Source organism: Heloderma suspectum, chromosome 7, assembly GCF_057233095.1.
Source record: "Heloderma suspectum isolate Gila_16-S chromosome 7, 16-S_ref, whole genome shotgun sequence".
Lineage (NCBI taxonomy): Eukaryota > Metazoa > Chordata > Lepidosauria > Squamata > Helodermatidae > Heloderma > Heloderma suspectum.
The window spans coordinates 112,960,876-112,976,072 of NC_139464.1; the positions used below are offsets into that span (position 1 = coordinate 112,960,876).

At 45.6% G+C, this 15,197-nt stretch overlaps 1 protein-coding gene across 5 annotated transcripts in view; it reads left to right on the top strand.

The window, feature by feature from the left end:
- Positions 1-15,197, top strand: part of OPTN (optineurin) — an 82,498-nt gene that overhangs the window by 11,696 nt on the left and 55,605 nt on the right. For all 5 annotated transcript variants that reach the window (XM_084811594.1, XM_084811596.1, XM_084811595.1 and 2 more), the window contains exon 2: positions 302-384. In XM_084811594.1, coding sequence (XP_084667720.1) covers positions 327-384 — 58 coding nt within the window. In that variant the 5' untranslated portion in view covers positions 302-326. The remainder of the gene's footprint in view (positions 1-301; positions 385-15,197) is intronic.

The window sequence follows — 15,197 nt, forward strand, 5'->3', positions numbered from 1 at the left end:
CCTTCTATGCAACTCTGAAAGGAACAGAAGCCTTCTCAACATCTAGGCCTGACAACCCTACTGATGATAGACATCAAAGAGTTTCATAAAGTCTTAAATAGGGGTGGAGGGTTGAGTGAATTGGTGATACACCCAAGCCAGTATCTTCTTGTGCATCTTGGCAGGGAATTGTTAAACAATGCAAAGAAGTGTTGATTAAAGGCAGTCTTGGCACGACTAACACTCTTGTGCAACTGAACTAAAAATGTACTCAGATTTCACAACCAGACCCTCATTGGATTCTCTTTTGTTTCCTTTTAAGTGTCTGCCTCTCTGCTGAAACTAGAATGACCAGACTGCCCAACTTGCCTGTGGAGTTCTTGGACCTTTCCATAAACAAAAAAAGTATGTTCACTTGTCGTATGTTTAGCATCATATTTTATGGCGAATGCACTCAGTTTTGCTTCCTACCGCAAGTGGCATTCAAATAAACCTCCTCAGCTATACAGAATGCTTTCTGAAAGTATGGTGTACAAAAAGACTGCCCAGCTTGTGACCCATTAAACCAGGCGTTGAATCACTTCCAGCCCAGGGGCTGAATTAAATTGCAGAGATGCACTCGGGGGCCGCATTCCATTGGTGGGTGGGACTGAAGGCGAAAGGGGGCTGGGCCCAAATAGCAAACCCCCCAGCATATTTTAGCTTAAAACTCTTAGGGCGCAATCCTATGCATGTTTAGACAGAGAAAAGGCCTACAACTCCAGCTGGCTGGGACATGCTGGGAGTTGTAGGCCTTTTCTCTGTCTAAACATGCATAAGATTGCACCCTTACTGTCAGTAAGCTTTGGGAGAGCCCATTTCAACTTTTTAGAATGGGGGGGGGACTGTAGAAAAGTTGGGAAACCGCCAAATGATTGGCGGGTGGGGGAAAGGGTGTGGAGCCAAGGGAAGGGGGTGTGAACATCAGGAGAACCCCGCAGGGCAGGGGCAGCTCCAGTAAGAGGGCTCCCCTGAGCCACCCCTCCATCATGCTGCCCCCTGCCTGTACCTTTAAAAATAATCTGCTTACCGAGCCACCACCAGCTTCTCTGTGGAGACTGGCAGCTCAGGCGCTTCAAATTCCCAACTGAGCATGTACAACAGCGTGCACATGCTCAGAATGTTCCTGCTACTTCAGAGCCTTTTCCTGCACTGAAAAAAGGCTTTGGAGTCTGCCTGGCGCCTGGTGCCAGGCAGTGCTAGCACCCCTCATTAAGAGGGGAAGCACCACAAAAAATAGGTCAATGAAAGATGACCCCTTTCCTCTGCAAGGGAGGTATCATTTGGGGTGGGGATGGGGGTGCACAGAGGGAGAAGGCTGGCTGATTGACTGGCCAGCTGAGCCAAGCCCACCAATAAATGGAGCAGGTGGGCTCTGCTGGCTGGCCAGTCAGTGGCCAGTCAGAGCCACTTTTGAGGGAGAGAGAGAGAGACCTTAAGCAATACCCTAAGTAATACCTTAGAACACATATTTCTGGCTAAATTCTTCTATTTTCTGTTTGCTGGGCAAAATTATTGTTTTAAACCCTGGGATTATGGAACCCAAACTCAGTATTGACTTCATTTTCCTGCTGCCTCAATTTTCCTGTGTGTGAAATGGGTCCCGCCCTGTTCTTCTGATCATTGATAAGTAGGGGTGTACATATCCTTTACCTTGCGTCCACAGGGGGGTCTGCCAGGGGGGAAGGTGATCTGTTCCTCCCCCCCCCCCGGAATCCTCGCTGGCCCACCCCGCGTTGACTGTGCAGAGCCGCCAGCCAGCTCCGTTCCGCCAGAGATACAGCCGCCACTGCTGTCCGTACCACTGCTGGGCAGAAACAGGAAGTGATCCCTGTTTGCGTCCCTGTATTTTCTCGTGATAGGCTACGCGTTTCAATTTGCATAAGTAGTTGCGTAGCCTATCGCGTGAAAAAGCTGGGATGCAAATGGCGTAGGGACGCCATTTGTGTCCCTGCTTTTTCACGCGATAGGCTACGCAACTATCGACACAAATTCAAATGCGTAGCCTATCACGAGAAAACACAGGGACGCTAATGGTGTCGCAGAGGCCATTTGCATTTGGATCACTTCCTGAACGGAGCCACCGGGAGGGAGGATTCGGTCTGCGTGGGTCTGGGAGGCGGAGGTGAGTACATCCATTCCACCACGGACTCCAGGGGGCTGAATTCAATGGAATTTGGTGCAGGAGATGCCTTGGACCATCATGGCGTCCTGTAAAGGGTCTGCAAACTTCCATATTTGCAATCTCAATCGCAGGATAAAAGCTCAGTGTGAAGCAGCCCTCTGTCCTGAGGTAGGAGTACCTGGCTAGATCTACACTACTGCTTTATAGTGGTATTGAAGTGCTCCAGCAGTTATCAGTGCACATTATACATTCGATATACTGCTTCTGTAGTATTATCTCCTCTTTTTAGTCCACGTTATCCAGTATACCACAACAAATGTCATTCTGTGTCCTACAGGGTATACATGTGCAAGAGGGATATAGCATTACCATGATGGGATCATAATGATATGAGACAATGGGTGTTTCTACATTAAGCAAAAACCCCACAAACCCCACATCCTTTCCAGAGCTTCCTGCTTTCAGTTTCTTTGCGGGATTAGGAAGGTCTTCTTTACACGGGAGTGCCTTCCTCCCTCCCTGGCATGTGTGCAAAGGAGCGGGGGGTGGGTTTTGTTTCCATAGCTGAACTTCTGCTGTACTTTTTTCTCGCAGCCCCCAGGAAACTCTGACTTACTTCTGAGTAGACATACAATGTAAGATTGTGCCATAAGTCTGCAACCCTTGGCACACTTACATGGGAGTAAACCCCATGGAACTTAATGGGGTGCTCTGAATCAACAGAGGACGTTGCTTCTGAGCTTGGTGGGGTGGGGGATCAGATGTGTCTCCCTTCATTGCACGGAGGCATTTTACCCTCTTCTCCATTCAGCTGAGAAATGTGCTCAAGCATTTACATGGCAGACACCTGGGAATCAAGGAAAGTCCTTCCTCAGCAAGACTTGAGCGGAGGCAGGAGTTGCAATCAACAGGCAATTCTTGCCCTCGTGCCTGCCAGATCTGCTCCTGCATGCTGCGCTCCCATCCTCAATGCCTTCATCATCCTGACCGCGTGCACCCCCAGCAACTGAAAACAAATGCCCACAGCAGGCGGGCAGAGCGGTTTCTCCCGCTATGGGAGAATTTCATGGGGAGGTCATGCCGCTCCTGTTCCGTGGGCTGGAAAAAATACCACATTTATTGCATTTAGGGAAAACACGGGATAGACTGGGGGAAATGGCGGAAGACACCCTGGAGGGTAACGATGTCATCTAAAGAGCCCGCAAACTTCTGTGACAGAGCCATCTCAATAGTAGGATAAAGGCTCCTGTGGTGAACCCCAAGGTATAAATCTGGTCCCTGAGGTAGGCACTTCTAGGAAGGAGATAACCCCCCCTCCCCGCTTTTCACTCTATCCTCAGGTAGGGATTTTCGGCAATACAAGGGCCTCCTCTGTTCCATGGCCCACAATGTCTCTGCCTGGCTGAAACTGTGTGTTGATGCCCAGCAGGTGTGTTCTGTTGCTAAGTCTGTTCTCTCAGGAGATACCACTCTGTATGTCTGCAGTCCAAGAGAATCTGAACTTTTGGGGCTGCATTAAGGAGAACATACATTTAAAAAGACTAAATAAATCAGAATGTTCTGCCTACACTGAGGAAATTGCAGGTCTTGAGACTTTAGAGGCTCAGGAAATATCATAACCCAGTGAGTTTCCAAAACTAATAGTTTCTCGCTAAAGTTCACATTCTTCTACTCTGCTAGACCAGCCTACTGAAAAAGGTGAAAGTATGCTGTAGGAAGAGAGGACAGTTTATTATATACCACTAAAACAGCCCTCCCCAAACTGTTGCCCTGCAGATGTTTTGGACTACCACTCCCATCAGCCCCAGCCAGCATGGCTAATGGTGATGGATGATGGGAGTGGTTGTCCAAAACATCTGGAGAGCACCAGGTTGAGGAAGGCTGCACTATTGCGTATAGGAAATGTCCAATCCTTGGCATCTCCAGATAAAAGGCATGTCAAGTAGCGAGCAGGGGAAAGATCCATGCCAGAGACCTTGGAGGGCCACTTCCAGTCAGCGTAGACCAATGTACGCCATCCGTCCAAAAAGCTGAGGACCAAACTAAACATGATGTTAACATGCCTTGCATTTAACATGGAAGGCTTTTCCCTGTGGTGGTGAGGAGCTGATCATTATTAGAGTCACAGCAGGAGTGAAGAGGGAATGTATTGTTTTCCTACCCTGCTGTGGTCCTGGGGAAAATCTCTCCTCTGAAGCTAGTATTTGCAGGGGGGGGGGCATATCACCCCTTTATGCCAATGGGGGATTTCCTCCCAGTGCAATCTGAGGAGGAATTTTGCTCAGCACCATAGCAGGGGAGGAAGGGCTTAATATTAGCCTCCGTGCCTGCTGAGATCTTGAAAATTATCAGTCCCCCCACAACACACACACACACACACACACACACACACACACTGATGCTTGTTGCATCTGTTTAACCCCCACCCCAATGCAAATGTGCATTTAATGTCCCTTCTAGTTTGGCCTTGAGGCACATCTTTCCTTTTTTAAGTAAAGTTGAAGGCACGCCACTCATATACCTACAGGAAGTGCAAATATTTTAACTCGTTTCTCACAGCACACTGATGTGCCTTGGTACACTGTTTGGAAAGAACTGTAGAGACCACTAGGTTAGAAGGCCCGGTGGTCTGGCCGAATATAAGGCTTTCATATGTTCATATGCCACTGTCATTCTGGGCTTTCCCCCCTGTCCACTAGGTGTTTTCTTACTATCCTTTACAAGGCAGTGTTGTATAATAGCGGTTATGGGTGGGGAACGTTTTTCAGCCCAACGGCCACATTACCTCATGGCCAACTATCCAGTTTGACCCAGGCTCAAACCCTTTATTGCTCAGGCATAAAGTCCAGTCACTACCTCTCAGCTTAACCTATCTCATAGGGTTGTTGTGAGGATAAAAACATGACATGTATGCCACCTTGAGCCTCTTGGAGGAACATTATGATATAAATGTAATAATAATAATATATGGACCACATGGGATATAGTCTTTATGGCATGCCATAAAAGAAAGCTTCGGCTATTGGGCGGTATAGAAATGAAATGAATGAATATGCCTGGTATATTATTTATTAGCTCAGATTGTACTCAATGTTAGATGTGCTTAGCTTATTCCTGAGTTTGTTGCATTTGTGCAGGAGTGCAGAACCCTGGGCCCAGGGAACAAATCAGGCCTCCTGGGGTTTCAAACTAGCCCTCTGGGGTTCCTCTTTTGCCTTTGGGCCCACCCAGCACTGGAATGCAGGCCCCCAAGAGCTTGTCCAAATTGGAGTTTGGCTGAAAGATGTTCAACACCCCTGTATTAGCAGGAGTGGGACATATTTTGATGTACCTTTGATTTTAAATTTATTCAACACAGTTTTCACCTAGCGAGCATTTTTTTTCAGGTGATGCTGCTGTGAGTGAGGCTATACTAAAAAAAAAAAAAAAGCTTCCAATGGTTGGTCTCAACCACTGAACAGTCAGTCTAGTTTTTCCTGACCCCACATTTTTTTTCCTTTTGGCTACAAGTGCTGTATGTTGCAGAAGGAGAAATCCCAAAATTAACAAGTCTCCTAAACAGTGAAGAGGTTTTTCTAATGTAACTAAATTTATCCCAACTGCTAGGAACAGCTGCAAACTTTTTTTTTAAGCAAGGTCTTTTGCCTTTTCAGAAATGTTGTTTTCCTCTCCTTAAAAGTTACTAAGCAGGGAGAGGGAAGCATTTGATAAAAGTGCTGCCCAGGGGCAAGTATTTCTCTAAACTACAACCCTGCATAAATCTGTCATTTTGATTCCCCCAAGAATTACAGCAAACCTGAAAAATGGCATAAATGGGGTAATCACAGGTATTAGTTTAAAAAAAAAATTGGAGGGGGCAGGCTTGTTAGGCATGGTCCTGAGCACATAATTGCATGGAGCTTCATTAATTCTGCAGTGACAGGTACAGACCTCGGTTCACACATGACAGAGGCGACATCATCTGGCAACAGGATCTGGCTGCTGAGATGTTTTAAAAATTTAATCAGAAGATTTGTAAGGGCGTGTCTACACCACAGACTTAAACTGGTTTAGGGCGCAATCCTATTGGGATAGGTGGCCACCTCTGAACTTGGAGGCGACCGCCCATCCAATGCAGAGCAGGAGCAGCGCGGAAGGGATCTTCTCCACGCTTCAGCCGCCCTGCATTCGTGGCTAGACAGCTGATTTCAGCTCTCTAGCCGTAGCAAGTCAGAGCAGGGGGGGGCGGGCAGAGGCCAGATGATGCATAGGAAGCGTCGGAAAGGCATTTCCGCCTGCCCTGCCCTGGCCCGCCCTCAGGAATGCCCCGTTTTCACTGCCCCATGCTGCTCTTATAAACGCAGAATGCAGGGCTGATCCGCGCCGCCTATGAGGCAGCACAGGAGGGGTGGAGGTCCAGATCGCAGGCTCTGAGGTCATTTCCCAGGAACTGACCTATCCTATGACTGTCTAGCCGCTGACAAGTGGCCATAGGATTGCGCCCTTAGGCTGCAATTTTAGACCCCTTACCTGGGAGTATGCCTGAACTCAGTGGGGCTTACTTCTGAGTAGACAGGTATAGGAGTGTGCTAATAGTCATAATCTATCTCCAAAGAATCCTGCGAACTCTCCAAAAAAATCCCAAGAATTCTTAGAATCCTTACCAAACTACAGTTCACAGAAATCTTTTGGGGGAGCCATGACAGTTGAATTGGGCAGAGATCTGTATCATAGAATCATAGAATAGTAGGGTTGGAAGGGGCCTACAAGACCATCAAGTCCAACCCCCTGCTCAATGCAGGAATCCAAATCAGAGTATCCCCGACAGATGGCTGTCCAGCCTCATCTTGAATGACTCCAGTCCGGGAGAGCCCACCACCTCCCTAGGTCATTGGTTCCATTGTTGTATTGCTCTAACAGTCAGGAAGTTTTTCCTGATGTTCAGCCGGAATCTGGCTTCCTGTAACTTGACCCCATTCTTCCGTGTCCTGCACTCTGGGATGATGGACAAGAGATCCTGGCCTTCCTGTCTGGGACAACCTTTCAAGTACTTGACAAGCGCTCTCCTATCTCCCCTCAGTCTTCTCTTCTCCAGGCAAAACATGCCCAGTTTTTCAGTCTCTCCTCATAGGGCTTTGTTTCCAGTCCCCTGATCATCTTTGTTGCCCTCCTCTGAACCCTCTCCAGTGTGTCTGCATCCTTCTTAAAGTGTGGTGCCCAGAACTGGACACAGTACTCCAGATGAGGCCTAACCAGTGCTGAGTAGAGGGGGACTAGTACTTCCCAGGATTTGGAAGCTATGCTTCTATTAATGCAGCCCAAAAGAGCATTTGCCTTTTTTGCAGCCACATAATGTAGGATATGCCATACATGTAAAAGCAAAGGGGTGACTGTTCATTTTGAGAAATGAGGCTCAGTGGTATTTTTCTGCCTGTCAGAAAAATCAAATGTGCCTATCAAATGAGTCCTTTGCTGAAACAGGTTCTTGGTGCAGTGGGAGGCAAAGATTATTCTTCTTAAGTTAATTTTCTCTGCATTTCAGAGTAACACAAACCAAAAAGAAAAATAAGAAAATCATAATAAAACATATCTACCCCAAGCAGCTGGGAGTCTAAATTTCCACAGAGGGAGGGGAAAGATAGCTGGGGGAAGGGAAGAGATAGGAGAAAATAGAGAAACAAGGATAATGGGTTGAATATACACAGCTAGGTTGCTATTTTATCTAGAAAATATATTTTTCTGAGTGGACTGCAATATTGTTGAGCAAAAAGGAACAATTGTTTTCAGAGAAACAGGCAGTTTCTGTGGTAATCAGCAAATCAAACTGAAAACGACCTTTTGGGGGGAAAATAACTTGCGGTGCAATCCTGTACATGTCTGCACAGAAGTGCATCCTCTTGAGTTCAATGGGGCTTACTTTTGTGTTAGTGGATATAGGATTGCAGAAATAATGAGATTCAAGGTGCAGTCCTATGCATGTTTAGACAGAATAAAGGCCTATGCTGGCTGGGGCATAATGGGAGTTGTAGGCCTTTTTTCTGTCTAAACATGCATAGGATTGCACCCTTATATACTCTTGGACCCTGATTACAAATAAACTGACCTTGAATCAACTGGGGCAGAGAATGGAGCAAAGTAGTAAAAAATTCCAACTGCATCCCCTTTCAGACAGTTCAAAACAAGGGAGATGCTGCTTTTTGTTGCTGCTGGATGAGCAAGTCTATATTTTATCCTTGCCCCTGTAGTTAATGGAGGACTGGAGACATGCAGTCATTTTCACAGAGAATTGATAGGGGTATGATAAAAGCCAACATTTTTTAAACCTCTTACAAATCCTTATTGACTAAAGATGACAGTTCGACTAAGTTATGGAAATGAAAAGGCCAGTGTTGCATTTTCTGCCTTCCCCCACTTTGACTTACTGTTACTTCATTAATAACACGGACAATCCTCACCAATCAGAGACAGTGACCTGGTTCATACATAATGCCAGCCCATGGTTTATTTAACTGATGATTGTTGCCCTACCCAGGGTTTCTCTGACAGATGATTGAACAAACCACAATTTGTTTTCTCAATCCCTGGGTTGTTTATTTCCCTCCTCCTTCACCCTCTCCCTCCATCTCCCAAATGCCTTTGCAGTGCTGTGTAGTACAAACCATTTTTTTTTAAACCACTCTTGCCTGCAGCCTCTGCAACCTGGCGAAACACCCCATGAACGACCCACAGTTCTGACATGTAATGACAACCCATGGTTTAAACAACCCAGAGTCCACAATCCAACAACAAGCCATGGTTTCTCCTTCTGGGTTTTTTGTGGTTAACAACCCATGGTTGTAAGTGTGGATGGGGTTGCACAACACAACTACCCACAATTTAGGGCGCAATCCTATGCATGTTTGGACAGAGAAAAGGCCCACAACTCCCAGCATTCCCCAGGCAGCCATGCTGGCTGGGGAATGTTGGGGGTTGTAGGCCTTTTCGCTGTCTAAACATGCATAGGATTGTGCCCTTAACAACCCACGCTACGGGTTAGCGTTATGTGTGAACCCAGCATATGTAGTTATCAGAATGGTGCCATGAGGAGACTACATGTCAGATTTGGTAGCATGATGATATTGCTGAGGGCAAATGAAGTCATTTCAGAGTGGGGCAATGATGTAGGTTTTCCAGAAGATTTTTCTTTGCAAATTAGGAAAATTATTGCAGTCATTTGCACTGGAAAATTTTCTGATGCCCTAGAGTGTAATCTAATTTAGCATGTTCATTTTACTTGTATTTCATAAACAACAAAGCTAAAAAAAAGTGGCCCCAAACACCCCAAGTATTTGATCTGAAATATATGGGGGGGTGGGGTGGAATTAAAGCACACTTACTGTGATTTAAATATTATGCAGAAACTTTTACTGGAATACTTCTAAAAATGTAAAGATAACAGCATCTACAAAACTTAGATGTTTTACATGTTAGAAAAGAAGCAAAGGAACTAAAAACTCCTGTCCTGATACACTACTTCACCCTTCCCCAACCTGGTGCCCTCCAGAGGCATTGCTCACTGGAGATGCTGGGAGTTGTAGTACAACACTTCTGGAGGCCATCAGGTTGGGGAAGAGTACACTCATTAATTTCAGCAACCCAAAGAACTGTGCATGATACGTTGACAACTGCTCATCGATTTCAAGAGTTCAACTCTCTTCCACTAATGTTGTTGGGGCACCTTCAGTTTCACAGTCACTACTCATCAGTTCCATTTTACATTGAGACACATTATGTATTTCAGTGACGTAAACGCATTCTCTCACATACTTGCCAAGGATAATCACCTGAAAAACATTAATTACAACTCCAGAACTGCCAAGCTTGCCTAATATTGTATTTGCAATTAGCATCCATTGATTGTTACTAATGAACTTATGAAATAGAAAAATTGCTGCAGAAAAATAAAGCACTGTTTTTTTTGGGGGGGGGGGAATCCTTCCCATATCACTGGAGGATGAACGCTTTTTGAAATGCTAATTTAAAAATGACTGAAAGAGGAGGCACTTCAACATAGACACAAATGTTAATAAAATCAGTCAGTATTTTTGCTTTAGCCCTAAAGAAGCATGTACATAGTTTACTTTTGCAGGTTTTTTTGAGTGCTATTTTTAATAGAGAGTGCAACTCACTTTTTTTAATGTTATGGTACAGAAGAAGAGAACTTGCAATGGGGATACACGCCAGTTCTTAGTTGGCCTAGGTAGACATGGAGGAAGAATGGTTGGGCAGGAGAAATCATGGGGGAAGAGAGAGAGAGCGTAATAGTGTAGTGGTATCTGGGCCTGTTCAATGTGAGCAACGTGCCTAGGACCAGTGCTGCATCCTACACAGCACAACCCCCTACAGAAACCGCTTTAGCAGCTGTAGGCCTCCAAATGCAATGGCCATTTGGCAGTGTCCTTATGCAGCCACATCTATCTTAGATCCTGGATTATGCCAGCAAGAGCATTTTTCCTTGATCAAAATGAAGAATGTTCTCATGTTTATATATAGAATTAATAATAAGCCTGCTGGAGTAGCCAAGGCCAAATGGCTGTCCCCTTCTCCCTCTCTCTCTCAAGTAAGGAATAAACCAGGGAAGAGCTGAAAGATAACACTCAAAAAGAAGCCAAGCCAAACAAATATTTTTTTAGAAAATTAGCATGGAAATTAGATTAAAGAGGGAGAGAGAGAGAGAGAGAGAGAGATCTCCATGGGAAATTTACAGAGGACAGCTCTGACTCCCTAGGCATTAATGGGTCAAATCACATTCTTGAAGGTAGTCCAAAGCAGAAGAAATTTTCGGAGGCCTTGGAATTCATGTACCCCTGGAACTGCACTGCTGCCCATGCTGCAGGATTTTCCATTGGCATCCGTTCCTTCAGCTGGGGTTGTCAACTTTTTCAAATGGCTACTAGCCCTGACAGCTATGATTACCTCCAGTATCAGAGGCAGTGTGCTCATTAGACCAGCTGCTGGGGAACACGAGCAGGAGGGGGCTGTTGCGCTCGTGTCCTGCCTGTGGGCACATAGCAACAACCCAGAATTTGGGTTGAGTATGGTTGTTGTTGAATCGTGGGTTGTCTTTATGTGCAAAGTATGGTTTTAACTATGGGTTGTTAACCACGAACAACCCAGGAAGAGAACCCATAGTTTGTTGCTGGATTGTGAACTCTGGGTTGTTTCAGAGAAGCTCATGGGGGCCTCATTCCAGTGGTGAGTGGGGCCAAAGGCAAAAGGGGCAGGACCCCAAAGTCACAAAATACCAGCATACTTTAGCTTAAAGCTCTTGCTGCCAGGAGCTAAGCCTCCAGAGAGGCATTTCACCCTTTTAGAATGGCGAGAGGGGAAACTGTACAAAGCCAGGAAACTACCAATCAGTAGTTAGGGGCAAGGGGTTGGGGCCTTCTGGAGAACTCTGGAGGGCGAGATTTCATTCCCTGGAGGGGCTGGATTTGGCTTCACCCGCTGTTTTTCTTGTTTATCTCAGTGTTTCTTCGCCGAGATACTTCACCCCTGTTTTGCGCTGAGCAGCAGTGGCTCCCCACAGTTTCAGACAGGCGTCTTTCCCAGCCCTATCTGGGGATAACTGGACCTAGGAACTTCTGAATCATAGAATCATAGGGTTGGAAGGGGCCTACAAGACCATCGAGTCCAACCCCCTGCTCAGTGCAGGAAGCCTGATTCCCAGGCGGTCTCCCATCCAAGTACTAACCAGGGCTGTCCCTGCTTAGCTGCATGCAAAGCAGGTGCGCTACCACTAAGCTACAGCCCTGCTGTATCAAGTGTATTCGCTACTTTTGGCTGTGCTGTTCTGTTTATCTCTGAGCTCATTTTCAGAGCCTGGAGAAGGAACTGGACTGCATGGGGGTGGGCTGATAGCGAAGGTGGCTGATGCCAGAGGCGTACATGAAAAAGAAGCAGACTGTTTTGCAACTGGGCATGGACTGAATTGAGCATTTTTTGCAGATTGTGGATGTTCACACTCCATGAAGTTGCAATGGCTGGATTTGAAAAATGGGTTTCTTGGCTGGAATGTATGAGTGTTTGTAGATCAGCCATTCCCAACCTGGTGCCCTCCAGATGTTTTGGACCAGAACTCCCATCAGCTCCAGCCAGCATGGGCAATGGTCAGGGATAATGGGAGCAGTAGTCCAAAGCATATGGGGGAAGACAGATGCAGCTATTTACTGAATGTGTATGCTGTGACTGGATCCGGTATAATTTTTTTCCAACACTTTTATGAACTCTTGAGCTTTCCAGGCTGGGTCCCATTCTTTTCATGCTGTGATCTTACAGCTGCTGTCCTTAAGCACTTACTAGGAGGTAAGGGTCCATCCCGAACACACTGCCTGACTTAAGGTGCACTGATTGCCGTGGGACTTACTTGCAGGTAAACATGTACAGGATTGCACTGTTTGTCTCACCGAACACAATGGAGCTTACCCCCCAGAGAACATGCATATGATGAGGCTGTAAGATATAAATTCATACTTAATAATGGTTGCATTGCTAATCTAAATATGAACTAGATCGTGTTTAAAATTAACACAGTTTTTAAAATGTCTGTGGATATGATCAGGGGGGTCCTGTAAACTTAAGTAGATTTGCAAAAGAGGTCCAACGGTCAAAGCATTTGCGAACCACTGACTTTACTGGGCTATGGATCAGACTAAAAGAGTCCTATTTGTTTCAGCACAAGCTACAACATGTCCCCAAAGAGTGTTTAGAAACTGGAAAGTGAATCAGGAAACTGGATATTTATTTATTTTTAAACCTAGCCTTTTAAATGGTTTTTGATCTAAAAGCAAGGCATTAAGCACCAGCGCCAGTGGTAAATTGTCAGCCTAGGCCTCGTGGTAATTATTTTGAACACTTTTTCTGAATTAGACATCAGGCGAGTGGCAAAGCTACATACTGTTTCCAAGTGGATAATAATGATGGTGATGATTAAAGCAACAGCCATTCTAGGATCAATCTGCATGTTTACAGAACAGAATACACTCCTGGGCTTGTCCACACTGCCACCTGCTGCATAGGGAGGGCATCTGCGGAAGGCAGGATATGCTCTCAGATGAGAAAGGCAGATAAGGTGTCTAGGAAAGTACTTGTTTGGCTCCTGGTTTTGAATTCTGTTTTAAATATATGACTAATATTAAATAAATGGGCTTTCTGAATCTTGGCACGCAGGGAAAATCACTAAACCTGGTTTTAAGAGAAGTGTTCAGGTTCAAAGTTACAACAGCAATTGACTAGGACCATAAGGGTGCAATCCGATGCTTGTTTAGGCAGAGAAAAGGCCTACAACTCCCAGCATTGCCAGCCATGCCGGCTGGGGAATGCTGGGAATTGTAGGACTTTTTTCTGACTAAACATGCATTGGATTGCACACTAAGAGCACTTTCCCTAAGCATTTCATATGTACTAATTCAGTAAGCCTTACAAGAACCCTGTAAGGCAGGCCAATAATATTATCTTTATATAGATTGCAGGGAAGGATTGAGGCTTGGAGATAGTGGGTAGGTATCAATAAAATGTTCAGTCACGATGCCAGATGTCTGTAGTTATGTGAATCAACGCTTTGGAACCTCGAGCTCAGGAGCTTCCTCCTTCTCCTGCAGGGCAAGATCCGTTCCTACTAGTCCTCATTTGTAGCAAGGTGGGAGGGAGAGAAAGGGGCAGCGGGAGAAGTGGTGAGAAAGGGATATCGTTCATATGGACAGAAAGCAAAAATAAAGCAGTTAATAAAAACTGAAAGCGAAACGGGGTGGGGGAGTTACAAGAATATGGAAATATAATCCATCACCAACTAAAACAGGGCTGTTGAGTTCTTTCAGCCCGAGGGCTGAGTTCCATTTCGGAGAACCTCTCAGGGGCTGCCTTGCAGTGGTGGGTGAGGCCAAAAGCAAACGGGGCAGGGACAAAAATGCCAGTATGGTTTATCTTAAAGCTGTTACTGACAGTAAGTAAGCCATACGAGAGACATTTCAGCCATTTAGACTGGGGAAAAAACTGTGCAAATGCCAGGAAACCACCAAATGAACAGTGGTCAGGGGAAAGAGCCAGTGTGGTGCAGTGGCGAGAGTGTTGGGCTGGGAGCTGGGAGATCTGGGTTCTAGTCCTCACTCAGCCATGGAAGCTCACTGGGTGACTTTGGGCCAGTCACAGACTCTCAGCCCAACCTACCTCACAAGGCTGTTGTTGTGAAGATAAAATGGAGAGGAGGAGGATTATGTACGCCGCCTTGGGTTCCTTAAAGAGGAAAAATGGCAGGATATAAATGTAATTAATTAATTAAATAAATAAATAAATAAAGTGAGCGAGGCCATCTGGGAAACCCCAGGAAGGCCAGATGTGGCCCGCTAGGCCTGTGGTTCTGCACCCATGAACTAAAACCTAATGATTAATGCATTTTTTAATTTGGTTGCAGACTTTCTAGAAACATATTCTGTGGGGGGGGGGATATTTCCAGCTCTTTTTCATTTTTATCAGCTATAATATTCTCTGTTAAAGATGGCATTCCGTGCTCTATATGGCAACCATGTGGATTTCTTAGGGGTGAGCTGAAACAGTGGTGGTGGGGAGAGTTTTGAATGAAAAAATTCACACACAAACACAATGAAAACAAGCCCCACATTTTAGTTAGCTGGGGGGGGGGGGGGCGGATTCATAGGCGAAAATGTTCACCTCATCTTCAGCTGAATCTTCCCCTCTCTAGCTGAAACGGGGAGGATCTGATGAGTCTCCCCATGTCGCTGTGGCTTGCCTCTCTTAAAGTGGTTGCTGCGGTGAGGAAATCTGTAGTAACATGGGGAGAGCGCACAATTCTCCTCTTCGCAAGAGAAAGGAGGATTGGATCAGGATCCACTTTTTAAAATTTATGTATTTATTTTAAAGCATTTTTACCTCACTCTTCAGTGGCTTACTCTTAATAATAATAATAATAATAATAATAATAAGACAGCCCCTGCCCTCCGGTTTATATCTCAAAGACATGGCACAAAAGAAAAGGGATCACAACATTCGTATAAGAGTTCTTTCTGGCAGGGAAGGGCGA